Source organism: Pseudopodoces humilis, chromosome 8 (assembly GCF_049639895.1).
Source record: "Pseudopodoces humilis isolate 2021_Gansu_Grassland_sample_001 chromosome 8, ASM4963989v1, whole genome shotgun sequence".
In the NCBI taxonomy this organism is placed as follows: domain Eukaryota; kingdom Metazoa; phylum Chordata; class Aves; order Passeriformes; family Paridae; genus Pseudopodoces; species Pseudopodoces humilis.
Window position 1 is genome coordinate 7,126,140 of NC_142207.1, and position 23,390 is coordinate 7,149,529.

The following is a 23,390-nucleotide window of genomic DNA, read 5'->3' on the forward strand; positions in this document are numbered from 1 at the left end:
CCTCGTCCTGCCCCATCCCGCTCCATCCCGCCTCGTCCTGCCCCATCCCGCTCCATCCCGCCTCGTCCTGCCCCATCCCGCTCCATCCCACCTCGTCCCGCCCCACCATCAGCTCCTGCCGCCCCATCCCATCCCATCCCGCCGTGTGTCCGCGGCGGAGGCAGGGTCTGAGCGCCGCTCCGACACGTACGCGGCCACCGCGCCCTTTTCCCCCGTTTTTTTACGCCTGAATTCCCTTTTAGGGGGCTGGGAGGAGGGAACGGCGGGGCCGCGCCTCCCCTCAGTCCCTGCCGGGGACGTGGGTGCTGGAGGCGGCTGTGGGAGGCCGGCCTGCCCGCCAGCCCCCACAGACGCGCTCCGGCCGCCACCTGTGGGCTCGGGCGGGCGTGGGCACGGCAGGGACCGGGCCGGGCCGCGGGGTCTGTGCCCGAGCCGAGGAGGAGGCCGGGGGTGTGAGAGGGTGGCGGGGCCCCTCGGCAGCGCCGTGCGAGCCGGAGCCGGCGGAGCGGGGGCTCCCCTCCCTCGCTGAACTTCGCCCGTCCCCGCGGCGCGCCCGGCGAGGTGCGGGGAAGCTGGCGGGGATCCCCGCCCCGCTCCGCCGGCATCACATGGTGCTGGGGGAGGGAGGGGGGAGCCGCCCCCCAGCTCTCGCTTCTCCTACAGTTTCTTACAGTCTCAGCGCTCAACTCCGGCGAGGCTGGAGCGCGGCGCGGGGCTGGGCAGGGCGGGCTCCGCCGCCTGCTCCCGGGGCGCCGCTCCGCAGCGGAGGCGGCGGGGAAGCGGCACAAGTGCGCGGCGCCTCCGCTGCATCTCTGCTTCTGATGCCCCTTCGCGACTGCTCGCCAGCCCGGCGGCCGCGGCTCCGGGAGGATGCGGCTCTTCCTCCTCGCTGCAACTTTCTGGGGATTGTGCCTGGCGCCAGGTAAGGGCTCCGCTCCCCTCCCCTCGCCCGGAGGCGCCCGCGGCCAGCCCGGCGCTCGGAGCCGCCGTCCCCTCGTAGCCCCTCGACGGGGCTGCCAGCGGGCGCTAGAAAAGGAACGGGGCGGCGGAGCCCCCGTCCTGCCCGCGGCCCGCAGAGCTCCCCTCCGCTGTCCCCAGCGCCGGCTGCCCGCGGGGCCGGGCGAGGCGAGGCGCAGCAGCCGGAGCCTGTCGGCGGATGCCGTGGGTCGGGGCCAGAGGCGCTCCCGCCGCCGCAGCGCTCCCAGCGGAGGGCGGGCACGGGCCGGGGGTCCCCGCCGCGGGACAAGGGCTGCGGGAGCCCCCGGCGGAACGCTGCTGGCGAGCCCTGCGCAGCGCCTCGTTTGCATGATAAAGGCGGCTGGCGAGGGATGCTCCGCCGCTTTAATTGTGCATGCCAAAATAGTAATTAAATCATTTGTAATTAATTAGTAGCTAAGTAAACCCGTCGGCACAGATAAGAGCCGGAGCGTAGCTAGGAGCTGGGCTGCTCTCTGCGGGGCTGTGGCGGTGTCGATGCCGGTGTCGGTACCGGTGTCGATGCCGGTGTTGGTGTCGGTACCGGTGGTGATGCCGGTATTGGTGTCGGTACCGGTGCCGGTGTCGATGCCGGTACCGGTGCCCGTCGCCTCCTGGCGGCGGTGTCTCCAGCGCCGGAGCGGCCGCCCCGCGGAAAGGAGCATCGGCAGAGCTGATGAGCGGGCGGCACGCTTGTTTTACTTTATATTTGTCAAAGGGATACTTGGGCTGAGCTGTGGAGTAGCTAGGAACAGCGTAATGCGAAGGGTGAAAGATAAGGAAGATTTCTGGCACGTGTTGGTTGTTTGGTTTTCTTCGGTGCCTGGTTTTTGTTTGTTTTTGGTTTTTTTTTTATCATACTCTTGCTATTATTTAAGGGTAGGGTAGATGGGGCTTTGAACAACCCGGTTGAGCAGATGGCTCGGGATGAGATGATCTATAAGGTCCTTTCCAAAAGAAAGCATTCTGTGATTTTGAACAAATCTCTATCTGTTTCAGGTTCGGGTTTGCAAATACAGTGTTACCAGTGTGAGGAGTTCCAGCTAAATAATGACTGCTCCTCTCCAGAGTTCATCGTGAATTGTACAGTGAATGTTCAAGATATGTGTCAGAAAGAAGTAATGGAAAAAAGTTTTGGTAAGAATTTAAAAATTATTCTTCTGTTTATCTGGTTTAGGTAGCATCTGTTGTTTTTGGCTCCACCCATTCACGGTGTTCAGCTGCAGATGCATCTCGTGTCCCTACCTGAAGGGACCAGATTTAATGTCTTACACTTCTGAGTGGCTTTGCAACTCGATGAAGTTAAACATTTTCCTTTAAAACTCATATGAAAACTGAAGGATACAAGCCAAATGTTGATAAAGCTGGTTAATACACAGCCTTACTGGTCTTTGATATAGTTTCCCAGCATTGGGAAATTAATAACAACAAGTTAGTTTAATCTCATTACAGTTAATTACATGGGCTTTTTTCCCAAGAGATAGAAGAGCATTAAATTAGTAATTCCCTCCTTTCTTTTATTTACTCAGGCAATTTATATACTCTGAAGGTTCACCTTAAGGGAAGGAAAGCATAGTGATCTTTGCTTTCATCCATTAAAGAAGCCATCAAGCAAAAGAGAGAAAGGGTTTTTAAAAAAAGTAGGGGGGTGGGGGCAATTTAGGGGGGAAGAGAAAAGCACAAATGGATTTGTCATACCAATTTTTAAGATTTTTTTTCCCCCTTACTGCAATTAATGTTAAAGTTAACATATTAGGACAGCAATGTGTCCAAGAGGAAATCAGCTGTGATTCTGCACCTTGTCTCTATTGTCTTTTGAGCTGTGTTTTAAACAGCTGGGTTTTGTTCAGCATCATGGAAGGCATTTGAGATGTAGAGAGAACTGTCAGGTCTTACACACTGCTGCTCTGCAGCTTTCTGCATGAGCAGACAACAAGAACTTTACTAGGGACTCTGAGGCAGAGTGGGATGGCAGGAACGGAGCTGGAGCTCGTGGATCCTCCTTCTCTGACTGCAGCAGCTGAGAAGGTGTTGGGCATTGGGATGGACAAGGAGAAGTCACTCCCTGGGGAGTCCCAGCCTGGACGTGCCCCCTGTGCCAAGCCTGGGGGCAGAGAGCAGACTGAGGATTCAGAACCCTGGTTTAGGTGGAAGCTGCTCTCTGGGGCTGCAGCTTTGGTGTTTTGCTGTTGATGGAGACCAAGCTGTCACCTGTCCTTTCCCAGCAAATCCTCCAGGAGCAGCAGGATGCCTCTGCACCCAGCAAATGTGTGCACTCATCCGTCCTGAACAGCAACTGTGGTTCTTGGGCTTAGCAAACTCCTCTTCCAAGTGCTTGTCACTCAGCCAGCCCCACCTGCGCTGGTGATTTCAGGTATCTGTGTAATCAGTCCTGGATAAATAATAACAATCGTTGTTAAGCATCAAAAGTAGCTGAACTGCTGATACTCATCCTGGGTAACACCATCCACAGTGACTACTGCTGTGAGATACTTAGAACCTGTCCAGCGTAGGGGGGAAAAAAGCTGATTTTAAGCTGTTTAAAGGAAGATTAGTCTCTCTTAAGTTATTTTTTTACTGGAGTATTTTATTTCAAGTTTTCTTGGAAGGAGTGGTAAAGATGTGAGATAGTTACAGCTTGCAGTGTACTTTTAAAATCTTGAGTATCTCTAAATGGCTGCTTGAAGGCTTTGCTATCTCCACACTGCAGCTTCTGTAGCACTTTCATGAGGTTAGACAGGATATTGTGGTGACTTGGAGGGCTCTAGATGACAAATATCATCTAGACACAGACAAAAAAGTCAGATTTGAACTCTATTCATTGATGCATAACTGGCCATTACTCCTGTGAAGAAATTGTTTGCAATACAGTAAATAAGCAGCTCTTAAACTTCTTGGTTTGGTTTTTTTTTTGTTTTTTTCTGTGCAATTTTATGTTTTTTTCTGAGTAGGTCCTTGGATTTTTACATTAGGAGGTTACTAGCATGCTGTGCGTAGCAAGGGGCACTGTTCTATTACATTTACTTCTATAAATGCATTTCTTATTAATTTTAAGTTCAGAGATTGTAAATTTCAGCGAGTTAATAAATTAAAATTTTAACCTATTTGAAATTGAATAAAATTTACATTGCAAGCTTAGTTTCTGTTACCCTCAGTCAATTTTAGAGAGGGTTGGTTGTAAAACAGAGATGATTCAGTTCATCATCCTTTATTGGTTTTATTCCTAATTGATATTTAAATGTGTGCAATATAAATGCCTTACTCTCCCAATTTTTATTTAATAATTCATTCTACTTCTACTAGTATATTTCATAACCTGTTTCTTTTGGTTGTTGCTTATTACTGAAAGCTGAAATGTTTCAAGTATTGATTTTAATTTATAATAGACTTGAGTTTGAGCTTTTAACCCAGAATATGAAAGATGTGAATTTGCATTTATTTGACAGCACAATCTCATAATTAGAGTTTTTTTACTCTCGACTAAATACAGTCAAAGGAGTGCAATTTTTGTAAATTAACTCATTTTTGTCATTAATAAAACATAGCTGTGCAGTGAGCAAAGCACTGCAAGTTCTCTCAAACTTCATTTTGAAGTTAGGTGCGGTGTTTTGGGACGGAGCTGGTGGTGAGTGGGTCCCATCCTGCTGAGGAAGCAGGAGGCATCACTTTGTGTGTGCTGCTCTCAGGGGGTTGCTGGTCACATTCTGTGTCGTGCCTGCAGTCCCCAGCATGGCCAGGGGCTCTGGTGGTGTTCAGGGGCTGTGCACGGCAGCTCTTTGGCTCAGCTTCACTTCTGGCTTAAACTCCAACACAAATTACAAACCTGGCAAATTACAGCCCTGTGCTGTTCTTCCCATTTATGTTGTAGAAGGTTCCTGATGCCTGTTCACAGCTAAACTTCACAGTTGCATTCAAATCAGTGCTTCACTGGGTTCTCTCAGAACATTATCTCAGCTTCAGGTGAGAAATAACAGCAGCTCAGGCATGTTCCCAACCCAGAGCTTAAAAAGTGGCTGCTCCTGTGGCAGCCTCTGATGTGAGCAGCTAAGAAAGCAGGTGTTAGTAACTTTAATTTTGAATTATATCAGGCATATGATCTCAGCTCTTTGTTGTATCAGGAAGACATTTGCTCCTTTGGACAACTTAAAGTGAATTGAGAATTGAGCAGCAAATGGCAAAATATTTTTCTCTCTTCAGGCTGAGTTGTATTTAAAAATTTTGCCAGAAAAGGTTTAATGATTATTAGCATTCTGTTCCAGTGGGAGATACAGGACAAGACCGTATTTCCCTTTGATAAAGAATCTTACAAATTAATTTCTTAATTAAAACCCCAAAAAAAAGAAAAAGCCTTCTTTTAGAGGGAGGAGTGATGAGAATGGAAAGTGGCACTCAAGACTGTACCAATAAATGTTTTATCTCACAAAAATTAATGTAAAGGATAAGTTTCTAGTGCATTCTTCAACTGAATAAGCTGATGTTTGAAAACTGTGTAAATTGAATATTTGACAAAGGATCAAAGTTCTTACAATAATTCTACTTGCAGATACTTTGTGGAAATACCCATGGTAGATTCCCTGATCCCACTTTCCTCTCTCTTTCCAGACTATGGACTTTTAAATTAGAAATGTCAGTGCTCCTTCATTTTTAGAATATATGTAGCAACAAAGAAATCCCACAGTATATTGGGATCAAGTGAAACATCTTGGTGATATATAGATGAGTATATAATGTGTGTATGCTTTTATATATGTTATATATCATAGAAAACATACTGGTAATGATAGTCTTGCCTTTTACAGAGGGAAGGAGTTATCTGAGCATAAAGGCTGATCTAAAACCTACTTAAGGCAAAATGAAACTTGCAATGTGAATACATCAGAGAGGGATAAAGCAGGAAGGATGGCACAGCCCAGAGAGGTAGCTAGTCTCAGTTTCTTGGAACTCTCTGCAAGCAAACCTGCCCACGTGCATGTTTTGAACAATATACTGTCTGTTCTAATCTAGTTGTGAGCATAGTTCTACTAACTTTTGCAAGGAATAAAAAATGATCCATGGTAGCAATGCAAATACTTTAAAATATCAAGCATTTTTGCTTTTGCAAGCAACTTGGGAAACAATCCAGTTATTAATCTGCAATAAGAAACTTATTTGTTTGGTTAGCAATGGTGCTTTTAATGTTATTAATTAGTATATAACTCTGCAGTGTAGTTAAAGCAGTTGCTGTGATTGTGTGCTTAAAAGAAGTGCATGGAAACACCATGAGCAAGATCAGCATCTCAGTGTTGAATCAGAACTTTATCTATTTCTTTGAACTCTTTCCAGTATTGGTTTTCCCACCATTTGTTTTATCAGTGGCTATGTTGTATGATGAGTTGGGCTGTGGTAATTTCTTTGCCTGTGATTATTACTTGGTTTTGCCAGGACTGAATTGTTCATGTGTGCCTGTCAAAGATTACAGAATCACATACTTTTTTTCTGTGTTCATGCATAGAATCTATTAGTACTAACATTAATTGCATATTTATATCAAGGGAAAATTATGCTCTGGCGTACTTTTATTGACAAAGTGATTAAAATAGCAAACAAAGTTTAATGTTGCCAGAATTACTGTAGGCTTTAAAGCTTTATAGGAAGATGCTGCATCCCCAGTATTCATTTAGAAACAGTAAGACACATCCACTAAATTGGTGGTAAATTTTTTTATTATTATTTTTTTATTTACTCTACACTTTTTTGGTCAAAGGATATCAACATAACTGAACAGAATTTGTTGGGTTTTGGGGTTGGGCTTTTTTGTTTGTTTGTTTTTAATCAAAGCAAAGCACAATATAATAAATCTTTATTGACAGTTTTAAAGGACAAATAAAAATTTTGCATGGGACAGTTGATACCTATAACATCACATGTTGTGCCACCAGGTGCCCAGTGAAATGAAGGCATAATATATTGATATTATATTATAATATATTGATATTATATTGGAAACACAGTTCACTTTGATATTGAATAAAAGACTTGCAGTGGATGTTGTTAATTTGCACTGTATGCTGAACGCTTGGATCCATGGATACATTACCATGCAGAAACACTTCTTCTCAAATGTCAAAGCCATTTCCTTACTTTTGTAAATTTTTTCCAATCTTTGGGTTTCTCAGAAAACTTTCAGCCACTTATGGAATGAACTGACCTAAGTGTGTCAGCTAAGGAGAAATGATGAGAGTGTGCAGCAGTTGCTGTTCTGACTGCCTCTCAATAAAGAAAAGCAGCAGTGGAGTTAACAGTTCAAGCAGTTTATGACTTGAAAGTCATGACAAAGATCCGAGTGCAGAAGTGATGAAGGCTGCATTATTTTAAGGAAGATGGGGTATCTGGTCCAGCAAGTTTCATTTTTCATAGGTCATGGACAATAGCTTTTTATGTAATTTTATTTCTCAGGCTTGTATGAAAGATATACAAATTAACTTTGTGATGATAATACAGTGCCCACAGCCTGCTTTCTCTTAAACCTCTCCTGAGAGTTTCCTATTGCACATTTGCACACAAATGAGTTTGTGTTTTCTAAACCTTCTTGATGCCTCACCCTGTCACTCATCTTAGCTCCCAGTGACCTTATCAAAGCATTGGCAAGCAAGCAAGCTTTAATTAATCCAAACAGTTTTCATTTCCATTTTTCCTTTGTAGTCTGGATGGTTTTTTGGGAAAACCTGATAAAACTGGATTTTGACAACTTACCAAAAAGTCTTTGAAACTGGAAAAAGCCATATAAAACCCAGGAAAACCCTGCTCTTAAATTGAAGAGGGTGTAAACCCTGAGCATGAAGGTAGCTAAAGATTTAAGAGTGGAATGAATTTCCAAAGTTCTGGCATGCAAGTGCCAACATCTGAGCCATTCCATTGAAATTGGTAAGGACATTAATTAGGGATGCAGCAAGACTGTTCACCTGTAAAATTCTTTATGTGACTTTTTGCAAGGATGTAGCATTTTAGCATTTGTAAAGGCAAAAGGGCTGTGGCTTCCCTTCAGCTCAGCACATAAGGATTGTCAAGAAAATGAAAATTGAGTCCAAGTTCACCTCTTTTTACAAGATCAAATATATTTAGGTCTTGATGGCAAAGGACATTTAGATCTTGATACCCTTGTATCAGGTAAGAGGAGAGGATGGAAGGCTGTGAGCTTGCTGGGAAGATTTTGGTGTAGTGTTTGACTCTGCATCCACATTAGGAAGCAGAGAAACAAACAAAAACGGTAGGAAACAAAAGAATTATTAGATATGCAGGTGAAAGCTGATCTATGACCTCTCATTTGTAGCCTCCTGTGGCTTCAAAAAATATTTGCTAACACCACCATTAGCAGCTGTACTTCACTTTCCCAGCCTATGCATTTTTAAGCATTTTAATGCCATGCTTCAGCTTTGCAAGCAGTGACAGAGACTTTTTGGTGGTGGTTTTTGTTGCTAACACCGTTTTGAGTCACATTTCCAGTACCAGAATTAGAAGGCACAGCTTAACAAAAAGATATCAGGGTAATCTAAACCCTTGTCCTCTGTCAGTTGACAATTGTCCAGTTTTCTCCTGAGCTGATGTAATTTCTGCAAGGTGTCGTGTCGGGGTCAGAAGGAGAGTGAGGAGGCCAGAGTTTCATTGTCAAAAGCTTCCTGTTAGTTCCTGAAAAAATGTGCAACTTCTAAAAAGTGCCACAAGTATGGAGGATTTGTGGTGACACTAGGTTTTTATACAAAATCATGATGACAGTATGCTAAGTGAACCAGGTAGGATTTGGTGGGGGGGGTGTTTTATTTTCATTTTGCAGGGGGGGAAGAGGGGATTTGTTTTGTTTTTAATAGAATTGTCTACTCTGTAAGAATCTAACAGCATGAATATGCTTTTATCTTGTCTATAGAATGCATCAAAGGGAGGACCAGGATGAAATGGCTGCAGTCCTAAAACACAAGATTAAAAATCAGGAAGTGTGTGTATAGCTTTGCAATATATTTCAAGTCACATAGTTCCAGTGCCTTGGGGTTTTTTCTGGTCTGGAAAACACCAATCATGGTAGCTCACAGTATTTAAGTGGCTGTTTACAAGGTGATTAGAAAATTTTGTGATAAAATTTCTGGCAAGGTACAAATTATTTAAACCACCTGTCTCATCAACTTTCTCTCTGGAGTTCAAAAGGATAAGACTTAGTGTGAAGTGAAACTTACAGGACATGGTTGGATATGATTATATTTTACACTTGCTTAAATTGTTTGGGGTTTTTGGGAGGGTTTTTTGTAGCAATGAATTTACAGCCATGGCTGAAAGGCTGCATGTTGAGGAAGCTTAATTCATACTTGAAACCAATAAAAACATGATCTGACTAAAGCAATTGTTTGGGGAAGCACAGTGTCAGGTAAATGATTGATTGCTCTTCAATATTCAGTCACCTTCTACGATATTTAGGACCTTATTAGATAAAATATTTATAATCACTTTCTCAAAAAAACAGCAAATCACAACAGGACCTCTGAAGTCTGTCACTGTTTGATGTATGTGAACTGGTACTAGCTGAGGAACTGATAATTACCACAGCAAAACCACTGAAGGCATAAAAAGATGGGCGTAAAACCTAATACGGAAATTAAAAAACATCATTTACAAATCATTTATTTATCTATAGTCTGAAGCCAGTTTTGGTAGCATTAGTGATACAGTAAAATGCAGAAATAGTCACATTTGCATTTTATGTTCCTTAGAAAGTGATGTTTACACGTTATTCTAGCACTAGTATAAATTCTCATCAGAAAAGAGCTTTTGTAAGTCCTACTGGGTGCTGAATTTTGCTTGAGTGCAGGGTAAGCTAGTGACAGTTGAGGGCAAAAAATAAAGAATGAAACATATGAATGAAATCACAAAACAAGAGTGGCTAGGCAGAGCACACACCAAGTCTATGGACCATGATAGGGAAAACTTGCAGATCCACCAAGAGCAGAAAATCGAAAGATTTGGTGAAATAAGAGAGTTGGAACTATGCAGGATATTAAAAGAAAGGAGTATTGGTACATAAGCACAGTCCTTGACTTCTCTGTGAGCAACAGCATTTAGAGACCACCTTAATAGATCCTCTGCAATTCATCCTGCAAGAGCTAGGACACCTTTGGGGGCTTCTCCTGAGTCCTGTGTGCTACACTATGAATTACCCACTGTTGGCCAATTTCCCACCTTTTACTTAGAAGAGATGGGCAAGATTTAAACACCCAGTCTAAAAGAGCCAAGTGGAGCTTCTGTCAAAATGTTAAGTGTACACCTCAAACTTGCCTTGTTCTACCTGCTGCCTTTTTCAGCTGCTCACTTTAGATACAAAACTTTTCTACAGCTCTTTTTTTGCTTCCACCACCTGGTGCAATCTTGAAAAGGCTCAAGGATGGCTCAGGGCTGAGTCCTAGTTGGACACAGACTTCTTTCTAAGCTCCAGAAGATTTAGGTGGCAGGTTTGCTGCGAGCACGTGCAGGGGATTTTGCACTGTTTGTGGAGTGAGCTGCACCAGACTGACTTCACACGTGCCTGTGAAATTGGTTAGATACAAAATGGTGTAGGAAAAGCTCCCTTTGAAAAAGTGGAGTGTCAGTCACAGCCCACAAGGTCAGAGAAGATCTGGCTTGGAAAGCTCAGTGTGGGGCTTGTCCCATTGACTGAGGCAAACAGAGAGGGGAGGGTTTTGTGGCCATGAGGTCCTGGGGTGGAGGACAGGGCTGTGATTTCCTGCTGAGCTGTGCCATTGCAGAAAGCAGTTTCAGAGTAGCTGGGTCATAGGAGTGGGAAGGTGACTCTTTTTGGAAATGAGGTCACTGATCTCAGAGGTGATACCCTGGTTGCCTGTTTTGACTTCATAGAGCCTCTGTGCATTTTGCTGGAGGACACTCTTGAGAGTACAGCTGCAAAATTAAGTTGCACACTGCTTGGATTGTGGTTGGCTCTTAAAAGTTGGAGAGTCATGCTTACACAGCATCTTTTTTGTCTGTACCTCCTAGAACAGAAGAATCAGAGGTGTCTAATAAGATCCTTCTCAATCAGTAAGAGAAAAACCTTGGATCTTCTGGTGCCTTCTGCATAAACACAGTGTAAGAAGTAGGTGTGATGTCACCTTTTTTGGTTGTCCTAGTAACAAGTTAAGCTGTTATTCAAGAGAAATGCACTGGGCTGTTCAGACAGGGTAGAGGAAAGAACACTCACTTCTGGATTTGAATAAATTATTGCTCAAATTATTTGTTTCAGTCAAGACAGAACGCACCTGCTTGTGGCCAAAACAGTGCCAGGGTGCAGATGCACAGGACTAGACTGGATCCAGCTGCGAAAATAAATATTGCAAGTAGGAACTATAGAGAAGCCTTAAGATTTACACCCATCCTTTCGTTGCAAGGAATGAGGCAGAAACAGTAGTTTGGGCTTTGACACTGTCTAAATATGTGATCACTTGTGGGGCAGAGAGAAATGTAACCATGGGCAACTTGCTTAGTCTAGAAATAAATTTTCAATGCCAAATTTAAGCCCAAATCGCCTTAAAAACAAACAAAACAAAAAACCCCACAAAACCCTGATAACAAAGGTGGCTGTTGTAGGTATATGTGACAGGAGAGGGTGTGGGATATTAGCATGTTATCACACAGCTGTTTTAGTTCTGTATACTCTCCTCTTTTCTTAAAAGTTCTTGATCTGCATCCCACAAAGCTTGAAGCCAAAATAAAGGAAAATCTTTTCCTCAGTAGTAGGTCCTTTGCAGTAAGACATCCTTACAGTACCTAAACTGTTGTTGGGAGTCTGCTGAATCTGTGAAAAAGGACAAATTACTCTGTATTCATCCATCAAGTAATTGGGCAATAAATATACTAATTGAGTAGTTGTAAATATGCTAATTGATCACTGGTGTCAATTGTTGAGGGTGGGTAGCTGGGGATGACCCCATCCCAGCAAAAGCAGTGTAAAAAGTGAAGTCTCCTTGCTTAGCCAGTGACTCAGAACAATCTGAGGTAGAGGAAAAGCTTCCAGAAAGGTTTGCAATTATTTTTCTGGGTGATATGTTAATGAATGCATCAAGCTGATTGCTCAGGCAAGAATACCCAGTAATTAGCAGTAATGTCTGTGGTATGAGTCTTATGAGGCAGATAACCATTTGAAGAGCTGTCTGCAGTTCAGCCTGCTGGTGGCAAATGATTCAGGGAGATCTTGGGGATCGTTTTGGAGCTGGCTCAGCAGTGCTGCAAAGGAGGAGTCTGAGAGATCTCTGGGTGTAACCCAGAGCGGGGGCTGCTGTCTTGGCTGTACTCGGAGTGAGCTGAAGTTACTGGGGCCCATGAACCTGTTTGCTGGGGAAAGGAGATGGTGTCCCTGCCATCAGATAATGAAAGTCAATTGTACTGCTGTATTTCCTACCAGAATTACGGTAGGAAGAAGGTTTAAGAGTAAGTGAAGTCACAGCACAAGTGTTTTAAGAATGTCACTCCTGCAGTGCTAACATTCCCTCTTCTTCCACCAACTTCTGTGCCTGCTTGCATTGTCTTCCTGTCAAGATACCGCAGAACCAGAGAGAGCACAGCCCTTCTATGCTGATCAAGCTTGCTTCATACCTGATGCTTTGCAAAAAGCACTTAGTGTGATAGCAGCTGGTTTGTGAGAGCAGAGAATCTAATCTTAAAGGAAAAAAATCTTGGATGTGAAGGGCATGCTGTCAGCAAAGGGGCTGTTAAAAGCCTGATGGAAATGCTGAGTTTTTCATGTAAAAAATCTTCCTAAAATTTAGATTACTAGAACAGGGAATGGGAATAAACAATCATTTGGGTGTGAAATTTCCTATTGTAAGGCATTTACTGAAAAGCCACTGGAGAAGTATTACAAGGGGATTTTGCTACTAGTCAGATTATTCTCCCTATTTATGTGTGAACATGGTCCATCTGTTCATGAAACTTGGAGTAGTAAAATTTTGGTCTGTGCAGGAATACTGTGTTTTGACTTCAAAAGGAGTTCAGGATTGTTCTGTAGGATTGATCCTGGAGAACAGATCTGTTGTAAACACGTGGAGTTAAGCTGCAGGACTTTGATATTTTTCGTGAGAGGTTTCCTGGAGTTGCCTGGTGAAAACCATGCCTCAGAGGGCATCATCTGATTGTTCAGAGCAGTGAATGATTCTAGTCTCCCAATCTATGGGAGAAGTGCAAAGTGTGATATTTCAGGGATCCAAATTAATAAATCACTAGCTCAAGTTGTGAACAGAGCTTTGCAGGAAACCTGTGAATAGGAAATGGCAGGAAGAGAGTGATCTATAAAATGATGGGGATAGGAAATCTGCCAGGGTCAAAAGCTTTTTAGAGGCTTGGTCTTTGAGGGGAAAGTCAAATTCATTGCTGTTCATATGGAAGACTGAGGAGTGGCTGAGTTTGGTGTGCGTTTGTTGCTCAGGGAAATGATCTGTGATGGGGAGATGTGGGATTAGGGAATGGAGAACAGTTATTGTGCTTGTTTTAATTGAATACAGGAGTCCTCTCTCGAGAGGGAAGAGGAAGAAAAAGCATTAATTGTAGCCATGGGAAGGGCCATATCTGTCTGTGCACTGGGAAGACTGCAGGAGGAACACGGACAAAGCACCAGGTCTTTTTAGGGAACATGAGCTGAGATTTTGGCATTGTAAAGCCGATCAGTGGCAGCACCACTGAGGCTCCTTGACAGCAGTGGTTTGTCAGCAGAGACAGAACTCCCTTCTTTTTGCAAACTGTAGTAATAAAGATTGCATTGCTTGATCTGTGAGCTTTTGCTGTTACAGGGAGAACAGCCCACAGCTCCTCTTCCTTCTTGAGAAAAGGCTCTACCTGCTGTGTTGATTGATTGAAGCTCGCTGGAGACTGAGGAAGATTTAACGCTCACTTGAGGGCTTCTCTTCATAAGTTTAACGAGATAGATAGCCTAAAAACACGTTTCAGAGTGGAGATTTGCAGAGGGAGAACACAAAACAAGGAAACCCCTGCATTGTTGGGATGGCAGCAGTGTTGTGACAGTATAAAAGAATTGCTTTTAATTAAAAGTCTCTGAAGACAGGAAATCCTTCTTCCTGAGCACAGCCCAAACAAAGGGTGTTCTGCTGCTACTCACAGTGCTCAGAGGTGCAGTGGCTGATACCAAATTGGAGAGGTTTCTCCTGGACCATGGAGGTGCTGTAGTGGTTATTAAATCCCTGGGGACTGAAGAAGTGTCTGCAGGCACTGTACATCCAGTACCTGCTGGCCATACTCCCACTTCACTCCCTCCAAAAAAAGTATCAATCACTGTGCATTTAAAGACATTTTGGGACCATGCCACAGGATGCAAAGGCACCATTCTCCAAGGGAATCCTGTTCCCTTGCTTTCCAGGAGGGAAAAAAATAATGGGTTTTTGAAAACCCCATATTCAAAAGGAATAGTGATTTTATCATCCTTAGGAGTATCCCTACGTCTATTTGTAACTATAAGCAGGCAAGCCTCCATTATCTATTTTCTATTATGTGTATGTTTTTCTAAGACACAATTTCTACTGTATCACTTGCAGGAAATTTTTGGAGTAATGAGATGAGGAACTGCCATAACCATTTTCTGCTGTGACAGAAGAAAATACAACTGTGTATTTTAAAGCCTTTATAAACCATGTTAAAATGACAGCTAAAAGTACATGCATCAGAATGTACTTTTTTCAGTTAAAAACAATCTGAGAAATTAAAAATTAGCTTATTAATTAAAATTACCTTAAATTACGTTCAAAAAGGGAAGACTTTCAACTCAAGAAAGACACTTCTGTAGAAATGGAAGTTTTTGTTATTGAGGATATTGAACTTCAAAGACAAGCAGGAACTGAGATTACCTGGAAAAGTACTTCTAGTTCTTCTTCAAAAAAAATAAATTAAAAGGGGAGGAAGTAGGATGAAAGTTTTGCTGATAATCATCCTCTTTTCACTCTTGGTTTCTTGTCTGTGTGTGGCAAAGGAGCAAGAAAAGGAAAAAATTCTTAAAAGACAAATTAAGAGCATAGAAAGCTGTAATTACTCAGACACCTTAACTCAGACATGTTCAGCAATAGAAACAAAACTAATTTTCTCACTAATTGCATTTCAGTTATAGCTATTCAAACAGTTTATTCTGAAAGATGAAGAATTCCAGTTATAAAATGCATCATTTGATATACATTATGCAAATTAAGTCTGTAATATTTTTGGTTCCAACCGGAATCGATCTACAGAGAAATCCCAAGCAGGGCGACCGTGATGCTCCTGCAGTGCAGGGCTGTAGATCCCGTCACTACTGAGGTGTCTGCCCTAAGCACAGCGGTGCTTTGGGGATGTAAACTGGGTTTGCAGCTGGTTTTGAGCACGAATCCTGCTGTGAAGTGTTCCCCTCAAACGCAGTAACCCTTGTTCTGTGTCACAGGAATCATGTACCGCAAGTCCTGCGCCTCCTCGGCAGCGTGTCTGATCGCCTCCGCCGGCTACCAGTCCTTCTGCTCCCCTGGCAAGGTGAACTCCGTCTGCATCAGCTGCTGCAACACTCCCCTCTGCAATGGACCCCGGCCCAAGAAGAGGGGGAACTCTGCCGTGGTGCCGAGGGCACACGTGATAACTACACTTCTGCTTCTTAAATTTGCTCTGCTGTTTTTGTACTGCTAAACTTCAAGCAAGTTGGTTTGGTTTTGTTTGGGTTTGTTTTTTTTTTGCCCTGACACAATTTGTCCTGCATCCTTCTTTCTTCAAAGACGCTGCAATTATTTTCTATTTGTTTCCAAATCCCTGTCAACAGCAAGGAAAGTTCAGTGGTTGTGTGGAGAAGAGGGGCTGATATTTTTGTCAGCTAATGAGTTCAGTTAGCAGATTGAATTTCCAGTGTGCACTTAAAAATCCCAGCAGGATACAGAACTCCTGTTCCTTCTGCATAACTGGAAACAAATCCATCTGTGTTATTCCTTTTGCGATGCTGTCACTTTCGTGGGTCATTTCCATTTCCATGTTTTTGAGCTCATTGCTAAGCATTAACTTTGCCTTATGAAGTCATACTTGGTGTTCACAAAGGCCGTTCTGTGCGCCCTGGCCGGGCTCTGAGCCAGCCTCGAGGGGCACCGCTTCCAGGCTGGGGTCTGGTGATGCAGGACCCGGCTCCTGTGGGCTGCAGCCGGCCGTGGGCTCCCCCTGGAAGGTGCTCAGGAAAGCTTTGGCGTTGCCCTTGGTGGAAGAGCTGCGCCTGGAGGACATGAAGAGCAGCGGGCGCAGGGAGCGGCTGCTGCGCGCCCCGGAGCTCTGGTTGGCCCTGAGGAACCTCTCCCTGTTGGCATGCTGGAGGGTGAGGCGGCAGCACAGGACCTGCAGGAACACGCTGCGGAACTGCCGGGAGGAGATGTTGTACAGCAGCGGGTTCACCACCGAGCTGAGGTAGAAGAAGATGTCGGCGATGGGAAGGAGGGTGATGTAGGCTCTGAAGTAGGTGATGGTCCAGTCCTGCTTGGGTTTAGCAGCAGCCATGATCCTTCTGACCTGGTTTGGCATCCAGCAAACCGCCAGGGTCACAACGATCAGTCCTGCGGGCAGAGAGAGGGAGAAAGAGGTCTGCGTACATGCGGGAAGACACATAAAATACTGTCAGTTCTGCACTTACCTGTTAGGAAGTGGTACCAGTTTTTCAATGTTCTGCTTGACAGCTTTTTCTGCCAGTAGCATTTTTTTGGTTGTTGTTTTTAATAACTGTTACAAGGTCATTGCGGCACATGCTCAGACAAAACACTGCATAGCGCTTGGACGGTGTTTCTTTGTACCTGTTGTCATTTATTAGTTTTCAAAGTGTTCTTTCTCTGATCATCTGTGTCTTTGGGAAGAATGCGGTTTTATTTTGGTTTGTGCTCTTACATTTCTTCTGTCTTTCCCTTTACTTTGAAAAACAAAGAAAATAAATAGAATTTATAGCCATATTAGATCAGGCAATACCCAGAAGAGATCAGATTCTTGTTTGTACTTTACAAAAAAAGAAAATGTATGCATAATAATATATTTCGTGTTATTTTTGGTAGATTTCCTCTTACAGAAGCTATTTTTAAGTAAAATGTGAACGGATCTTTTTATGGTAATTAAGATATGTTGGGCTTTCTTAAAAATCAAATTCCAGTGGAATTAAATGATGAATGTAAATGAGAAAAACCCAAGCCTAGTCATGAAAGTGTAAGCAGTTTCAGATTGTAAATTATGCTTTAAAATGTGGTATCTGACCATTTTGTATTTATATGTAAATATAAATACATGTTGCTGCATCACTAATGGCATTAAAAAGGGGTGGCTGAAGTGTTGGATGTCTGGAAGTTGTGCCTGCGTGGAGCGTGTTCCGCAGGGCGCGGCGGTGCTGCCGGAGCAGCAGCCCTGCAGGAACACGTCAGGGAGCGGAGCTGGCTGTTCCCAGGCAGGAGATGGAGCAGGAGCAGGGCACCTGGCTCCCCAGTGCCATCCTCTGCTGCTCCTGTGTGCCAGCCCTGCGAGTCCTGACACCGTGTGTGACATCCCAGGTACACAGAGCCGCTCCTGCTGCTGCTCCCCCGCCGCCCAGCAGTGCAGCTGCCAGCTCACTGTCCCCTCTCTGCTTCTCTCTCTGCAGGAACCGTGCCTTACACGAACGCTGGGAGGGAGCAGAAGCTGCAGCCTGGCTGTTTCCCCACGGCAGGGAGTGTTCTGGTGGGGCAGCTCTCTCTGTGTCACCTTGTTAACCTCATCCAATGCCTGAGCTCTGCTCCCAACAGCAGCACAGAAGCTGTTCAATTCTTACTCCTCTAGGCTGAGCCACATTGCCCCACGGGTCACTGTAGCAATGCCATTCGGAAATAGCAGGTATTTGAAGCCAGGAAAAGGATGCTTCACTAGCAGGAAGATGTGAATGTAGCAGGAAAAGGAGGCAGAAAATAGAAGAAAGATTTTTTTGTAACTTTGAAACTGCCAGGGCTTCATCAGGGTATGTCCAATTTCTCACCACCAGTACCCCCAAGCAAAGAAAAGGTATGAAATACCTTTAAAAATTTTTTTTTCCATAAAAGGGATAATTACGTTAACGAATTTATTATCACCCTGAATGAGCTACCAAATAAAACCTGTGCTTTGGATCCCTTGCTTCTGAAATCACTTACTCTTGGAATAACTTTGTTGGGATGGGGAAGTACAGGATCTTAAACTTACAGCACTGGCTTAAGAACCTGGAGGGCTGTTGTTGGCAGGCCAGCAGTAAATCCATTGCCAAAACCTTTGCCATTTTCAGTTCTTTGTGTATTATAACTCTCAGCCACTGTTTCTTTGCTCTCAGTCCCACAGTCCCCTTCCTGTCCCTTTGCTTGCTGCCCTGCTTTTCCCCTGCCGCCTTGCCTCGCTGTTCTGTACCTGCTGTGCCTCTGTCAAAAGTTGATCTGAATTTTGTATTAATCCTGCAAATGTTTGTGGCCTTCAGCGCTCTTTTCCTGCTGTCAGCTTAACAGCTATAGGGTATCAGTCCTGGCATGGGCCAAAAGAAACTAAGGCCCCCTGAGCTGTGACTTGTGATGAGCCTTATGAAAAGGCTGTGGAAGGATTCTGTTGCTTCACTGGGGCTTTTTCTCTGGTACAACTTAAACACAAATTTCACAAGCCCAGATCTGTGGAATTCTCATCAAATTTTACCAGAAAATCTCTTTCAAGAGAGAAGAAAATAAGCTGTATTGTACAGTTTATTTTTATTTTTCTTCTTGCTTAGAAACAGGATACTTCATCATGCTGATTAATAGTTTCCTAAATTATGAATGCTGCTGCGAAAAACTGAGCAAACAATGCGTGCATTCACTTTTAAAGCCCAACTGCATTGCTCTGAGATGTCTGATTTTTTTCAGCTTCTATCTGAATTCCTTGGCATTGATCTTTCTTTTTAATTCAAACTGCCAAGTGCTTAAGATACCCCCTTATATTTTTCAGACCCTTTTGTTCTGGAGAACTGAGTATTTGGTAGTGTGTACAGCAAGTGAAAAATGAGCTGCGTGTGCCCTTGTGCAGCGCAGTGAGGTTTGTCTTTCAGGGGGAGGGAGGGGACCTCTGCAAAACTGTTGTTTTCCTGGGATGACTAATTGTTCATTTTTACACTTTGAAAAGATGCTTGTTGACTCGAAGGAGATGCACCATGCAAATAAACATGCTGACAGACTCACAATATTTTTCCAACTTTCACACTTGGCATGGCAGTGCGGAGTAGACGGAAGCGCGGCAGAAGAGCACCTCGGGAAGCCTCTGTGCTCAGCTGCTGCTGGTTTCATCCAGGACACGAGGAGTTTGTGTTGTGCTGCAGTGTGCCAAAGGTGCTTGAACAGCCTTAACCAGCTTGAATGTAAACCACACTGAATCTTACACCAGCACTGATGTGTTTTTCCTGTGAGCTTGCTGCCTGATAGGAACATTCTTCACCTTTCAGCTCATGTCCAACTTTGCCTGCCACTCATTAAAGGGAAAAAGATCAGTAGCTCTGCTTTTCCCCCCCCCATTTTTCTGACCACTGCATGGAAGTGACGCAGAGCAGAGCTTTATCTTCCATGGAATAACAATGTTTAGAAACAAAGTAATGCTGTGGTTCTGCAACCTCCATCACTGGTGCTTGAAATTTCCACGTCACATTTGAATCATTCCAGTTTTATCATCAGAAGGGCACTAGAAAAATGCCAGCAGAAGGCAGGAGCCCTTGTGTTACCTTCTGTAAGTGAGAACATCTCAACCTTTAAGTAAGGAGCTTAGAATTCATTTAACATTGATTTAGATATTTCAAGGTAGCAAGCAAAACAAAACAAAAGACATGAAGAGATCCTTGACTTAAACTGCATTATAAAGCTCAACCATAAAAACCCACAAAACAGTTTACCTCAAAATAGGAATTACCACATCTTACTACTATTTTAATCTGAAATCCAGCCCAGGCCTCTTAACAAACAAAGCCTACAAATTTAACAACACTTTAAATTTGGGAATCATTATTCTAACTTCCCAAAAGTCAATCTCACAATATTAATTCTTAATATGTGACAAAGGATCATTTATGTAGTAAAATAAACCTAGCATTTAAGTGCCAATAGTATAAATATTCATTGCTGGCAGAGAATAAGAGTTTGGCAGTCATCTATCCCTTAGCAATACTTTTTTATTACTCAGAAAATTCCTCTGGGCCATAGGGGACTGAATTAAATTCATTATGAATTTTATTGGGAAGGATTTTAAATATGTGCAGATGTCTGGTAGAGAGGACTTCCTTCACCCTTCCCCTTCTTGTGTTGACTGGATTTTTGTCTTTTTTTCTGTACCTGGGCACTTAAATCTGCCTCCTTTTATGACCCAGTGTTTTGCCTCTATCCTGGCTGCTGCCAGGCATCCCAAAAAGCCTGAAATTGTCAATATGATCGTAATAGCCACCAGACAGTGCCAAGAACAGGTTTCCTTTGGCTGCCACAGCCCCTTAGCCGAGGCTGTTGGTGCCTCAGGTACACAGACCTTTGCCTGTGCGTTTAACCCTGTCCATCCTGGTGGGTCAAGGTCTGCCAGACCCTGCTGCTGCTGCTGCTGCTCTGTCCCAGGCAGCCCAAAACACAGTTAGACCTCAGACTTTGCCTCTCTGGGATGTAATTAATGACACAAAGGCGGGCTCTCAGCATCTGCTTGTAAACTGACATTTAAATGGCAATTGTCAGTGGAATATAAGCATATGGTTACTGAGCTGTGAGTCAAGTGCAGGCAGAAATGCACTTGGTTCAGAGGAAGATCTTTGTTTCAGCCTTCGTTTCACTTTTGTGTATTTGGCCTGACTATACTCAAAGGCACAACATGACACTAGTGCTTAGTCACAAAGTCTTCAAACAGCACATCAGAAGTGCCAAGAAGTCACAACAGAGGAAAATAAGACCACCTTTAATTATTAAGTTTACCATCATAAAGCAATGCTAATCATAAGGAAAGCACTTGGTCCCTACTGGATTCTGCTACAAACAGCTTTGAAAACATGTGCAAAGATACCTTCCCACTAATCAGGGTGTCAGTGGTCTCAAAATCAGCCACTAATAACTGAGGAGAAGGAAAAAAAAAGCAAAGCCTGAAGTACTAGTTAGGAATGTTACTTTCAGAAGGTGGGGTTTTGGCTTCTGTTTGTGTTACGTTTACTATTTTAACCAGGACAAAAATCGTGCTTTGTGCTAGAAATAAGAACATAAGACACTAGTTTATTGTCTTTCTAGCTTCCAAGAAGACTCAAGGCGTGAAATGCAGTCCTCAGTCACTGAGATGACCTTCCCAACTGCAGATCAATGCAGCGCTGTGTTCCGGCATCTGCAGCTGCTCCGTGTCTCTGCTGCTGCAGCTCCCTGCATGCAAGGACTCAGCTGCCATATGCTTGTCTCCCTACAACTGTCATTGAAATGTCACTTTACAAACAGCTGTTACTTCCATTGCTGCAAGTCTGGCTTCCAAGTGCAGCAAGGAGACCAGGCAGAGTGATGCCCCAAAGGCAGCACTGCAGGCTGCTCTGCCTCAGCGTGGGAAACTGAGGCAGGCTGCAGCACCTCAAGGAGGTGATGGTCCTCCATGTTCTCCAGTCTCAAGGATCTCCCACTGGTTCCTCTTTGGACAGGGAAGAGTTTGGAGCATTGTCTCTGCTCCTCAAGCAGCTGAGTAGAATTTCAGACTCAAGCCTGCAGCTTTTAACAGCTCCAGGTGAGTACCTGGTGTCAGCCACTGTCCAGAAAGTGACAGCACTGAGCTGCTGATGAGCAGAAGGGTGTGTGGGAGGGTGGGAAACAGAAACACACCTTCTGCTCCCAGTCCCATCATTGCCTCCCCCATTGTCTCCCTTGGGTTTAAGGTCAGAAAGTTTAAAAGCAAGATCCACAGAGGAACTGCAATAGCTCTTCAAGACTTCAGTGGAAATTGCAGCGTTTCTGCCAGAGCTGGTATCTCCAGATAAAAGGGTCTGCATAGCACAAATCATAAAAGGCTTTTGTATATCCTAAATTAGTCTTGTGATATTCTGTGCTGTCATGCCTTCATCCTTTTTGTACAGCCTGTCATCATCTCTCTAGGAAACCTCTGCCTTGCTCTCTAAGATCTAAAGGGGAAAAAGGCAATGGGACAGATCCGAGGGATAATCAATCCTCCAGACACAGAAGTGGCCACACTCCTCTTGCCCACACACAATTGCAGAAGGCCCAAGCAGGCTGCTGAGTTCTCTGTGGCACCAGAGTGCCCACAACTCCAGCCCCAGCTGGCACAAAGACACACTCACACGTCACACAGGTGTGAGATGAGCCTGCCACAGGTTCCTGTCAGATGTGCCTGTGTGCCTCTGTCCAGCACTTGTAGCATCCTCTCACAGGCAGTGATTCACAGCTGTCAGATCAAAGTCTCGTCCCTCATGTCCCAGGCTCTGTGTCCCCGTTTGGGTGGGCAGTGAGGCAGCTCCTGGGTACAGAGTCACTGCAGGGAGCACCACCAAGTCTATAAAACAGAAGGGGTGGTTTCACTGCCCTTATGAGTGTACTCATGACCATTAATCCCCCATTTCCCAAAACCCCACCACCCAATCTGTATTCAGTGTGCAGTGTCACAATCATCGGTGAGGGTTTTGCTTGAATGAGGGCAGCACTGTGCTCCATGGGCAGGATAAACTTCTGACAAAGATTAAAAACAGGAAAAGAATACTAATACACACTTCTCCCTTGCCCCTCTCAACCACATGCAAGTTTCTCCTGCTGAAGGACAAACATTACAGTAATAATAAGCACAAACTGATGTATGCTGTAGCGAATATAAAATGTATTAACCTGAGAGATAAATATTGATATTGCTTTGTCCATGTCAATATTTAGTTCAAGGGACAATAAATTTTGATATTCACTGAAACAAGTCAATACATCCATTGCTACATGCATTTTCTATAAGCTCAAGTTATTCAGCAATTCTCTTTATTTTTATCCTCAGCTTTCAGAATCACAGATTTGCCTCTTAGAAATGCTTCTCTGTAAGACAAGAAGGCAATAAGTAAATTAGCCCTACTCAGGCAGTAACTACAGGGAGAAAAAAATGAGAATGGCCGGTGTCTCCCAGGGATTTCCCATTTCCCGTTCAGTTTTTCTAAGCAGCAGGGAGACCCTCAGGTTCCCTGTGGGCTCTGCCACTGGCTCTGGGCTGGCTGCTGTGTGCAGCCTCCTCAGAGAGCAGGGAATTCCTCATGGCTGCACATCAGCAGCTCTCTGCCTTTGCTGTGGAGCCACCTCACTTACAGACCACAAACACTGGTGTCAGCGGCAATGCAAAACCGAGGTCAGCCCCCTGCCCCTGCCTCTGCTGGTTCTGCAAGGGAACCAGGGGCAAAGGAGAGAGTGAGACAACATCTCTGCCACCAGCAC

At 44.2% G+C, this 23,390-nt stretch overlaps 2 protein-coding genes across 2 annotated transcripts in view; one reads left to right on the top strand and one right to left on the bottom strand.

The window, feature by feature from the left end:
* The first annotated feature begins 92 nt into the window (after nucleotides 1-92).
* Nucleotides 93-15,636, top strand: LYPD1 (LY6/PLAUR domain containing 1). Its single transcript, XM_005519619.3, has 3 exons — nucleotides 93-922; nucleotides 1,975-2,112; nucleotides 15,401-15,636. Exons 1-3 carry the CDS (start codon nucleotides 871-873, stop codon nucleotides 15,634-15,636), a joined length of 426 nt encoding a protein of 141 aa, XP_005519676.1. The 5' UTR covers nucleotides 93-870.
* A 378-nt stretch (nucleotides 15,637-16,014) lies between these two features.
* GPR39 (G protein-coupled receptor 39) overlaps nucleotides 16,015-23,390 on the bottom strand; it is a 75,406-nt gene continuing 68,030 nt past the window's right edge. The window contains exon 2 of the mRNA XM_005519620.3: nucleotides 16,015-16,538. Within this exon, the coding sequence (XP_005519677.2) occupies nucleotides 16,015-16,538 (524 nt within the window). The remainder of the gene's footprint in view (nucleotides 16,539-23,390) is intronic.

What these genes read in the sequence shown, in the direction of transcription:
- LYPD1 (XM_005519619.3), top strand. Translation starts at nt 871, where the DNA reads ATGCGGCTCTTCCTCCTCGCTGCAACTTTCTGGGGATTGTGCCTGGCG. An exon ending in GGGATTGTGCCTGGCGCCAG is followed by an intron (nt 923 to 1,974) that starts GTAAGGGCTCCG and finishes TATCTGTTTCAG; the next exon opens with GTTCGGGTTTGCAAATACAG. An exon ending in AGTAATGGAAAAAAGTTTTG is followed by an intron (nt 2,113 to 15,400) that starts GTAAGAATTTAA and finishes TCTGTGTCACAG; the next exon opens with GAATCATGTACCGCAAGTCC.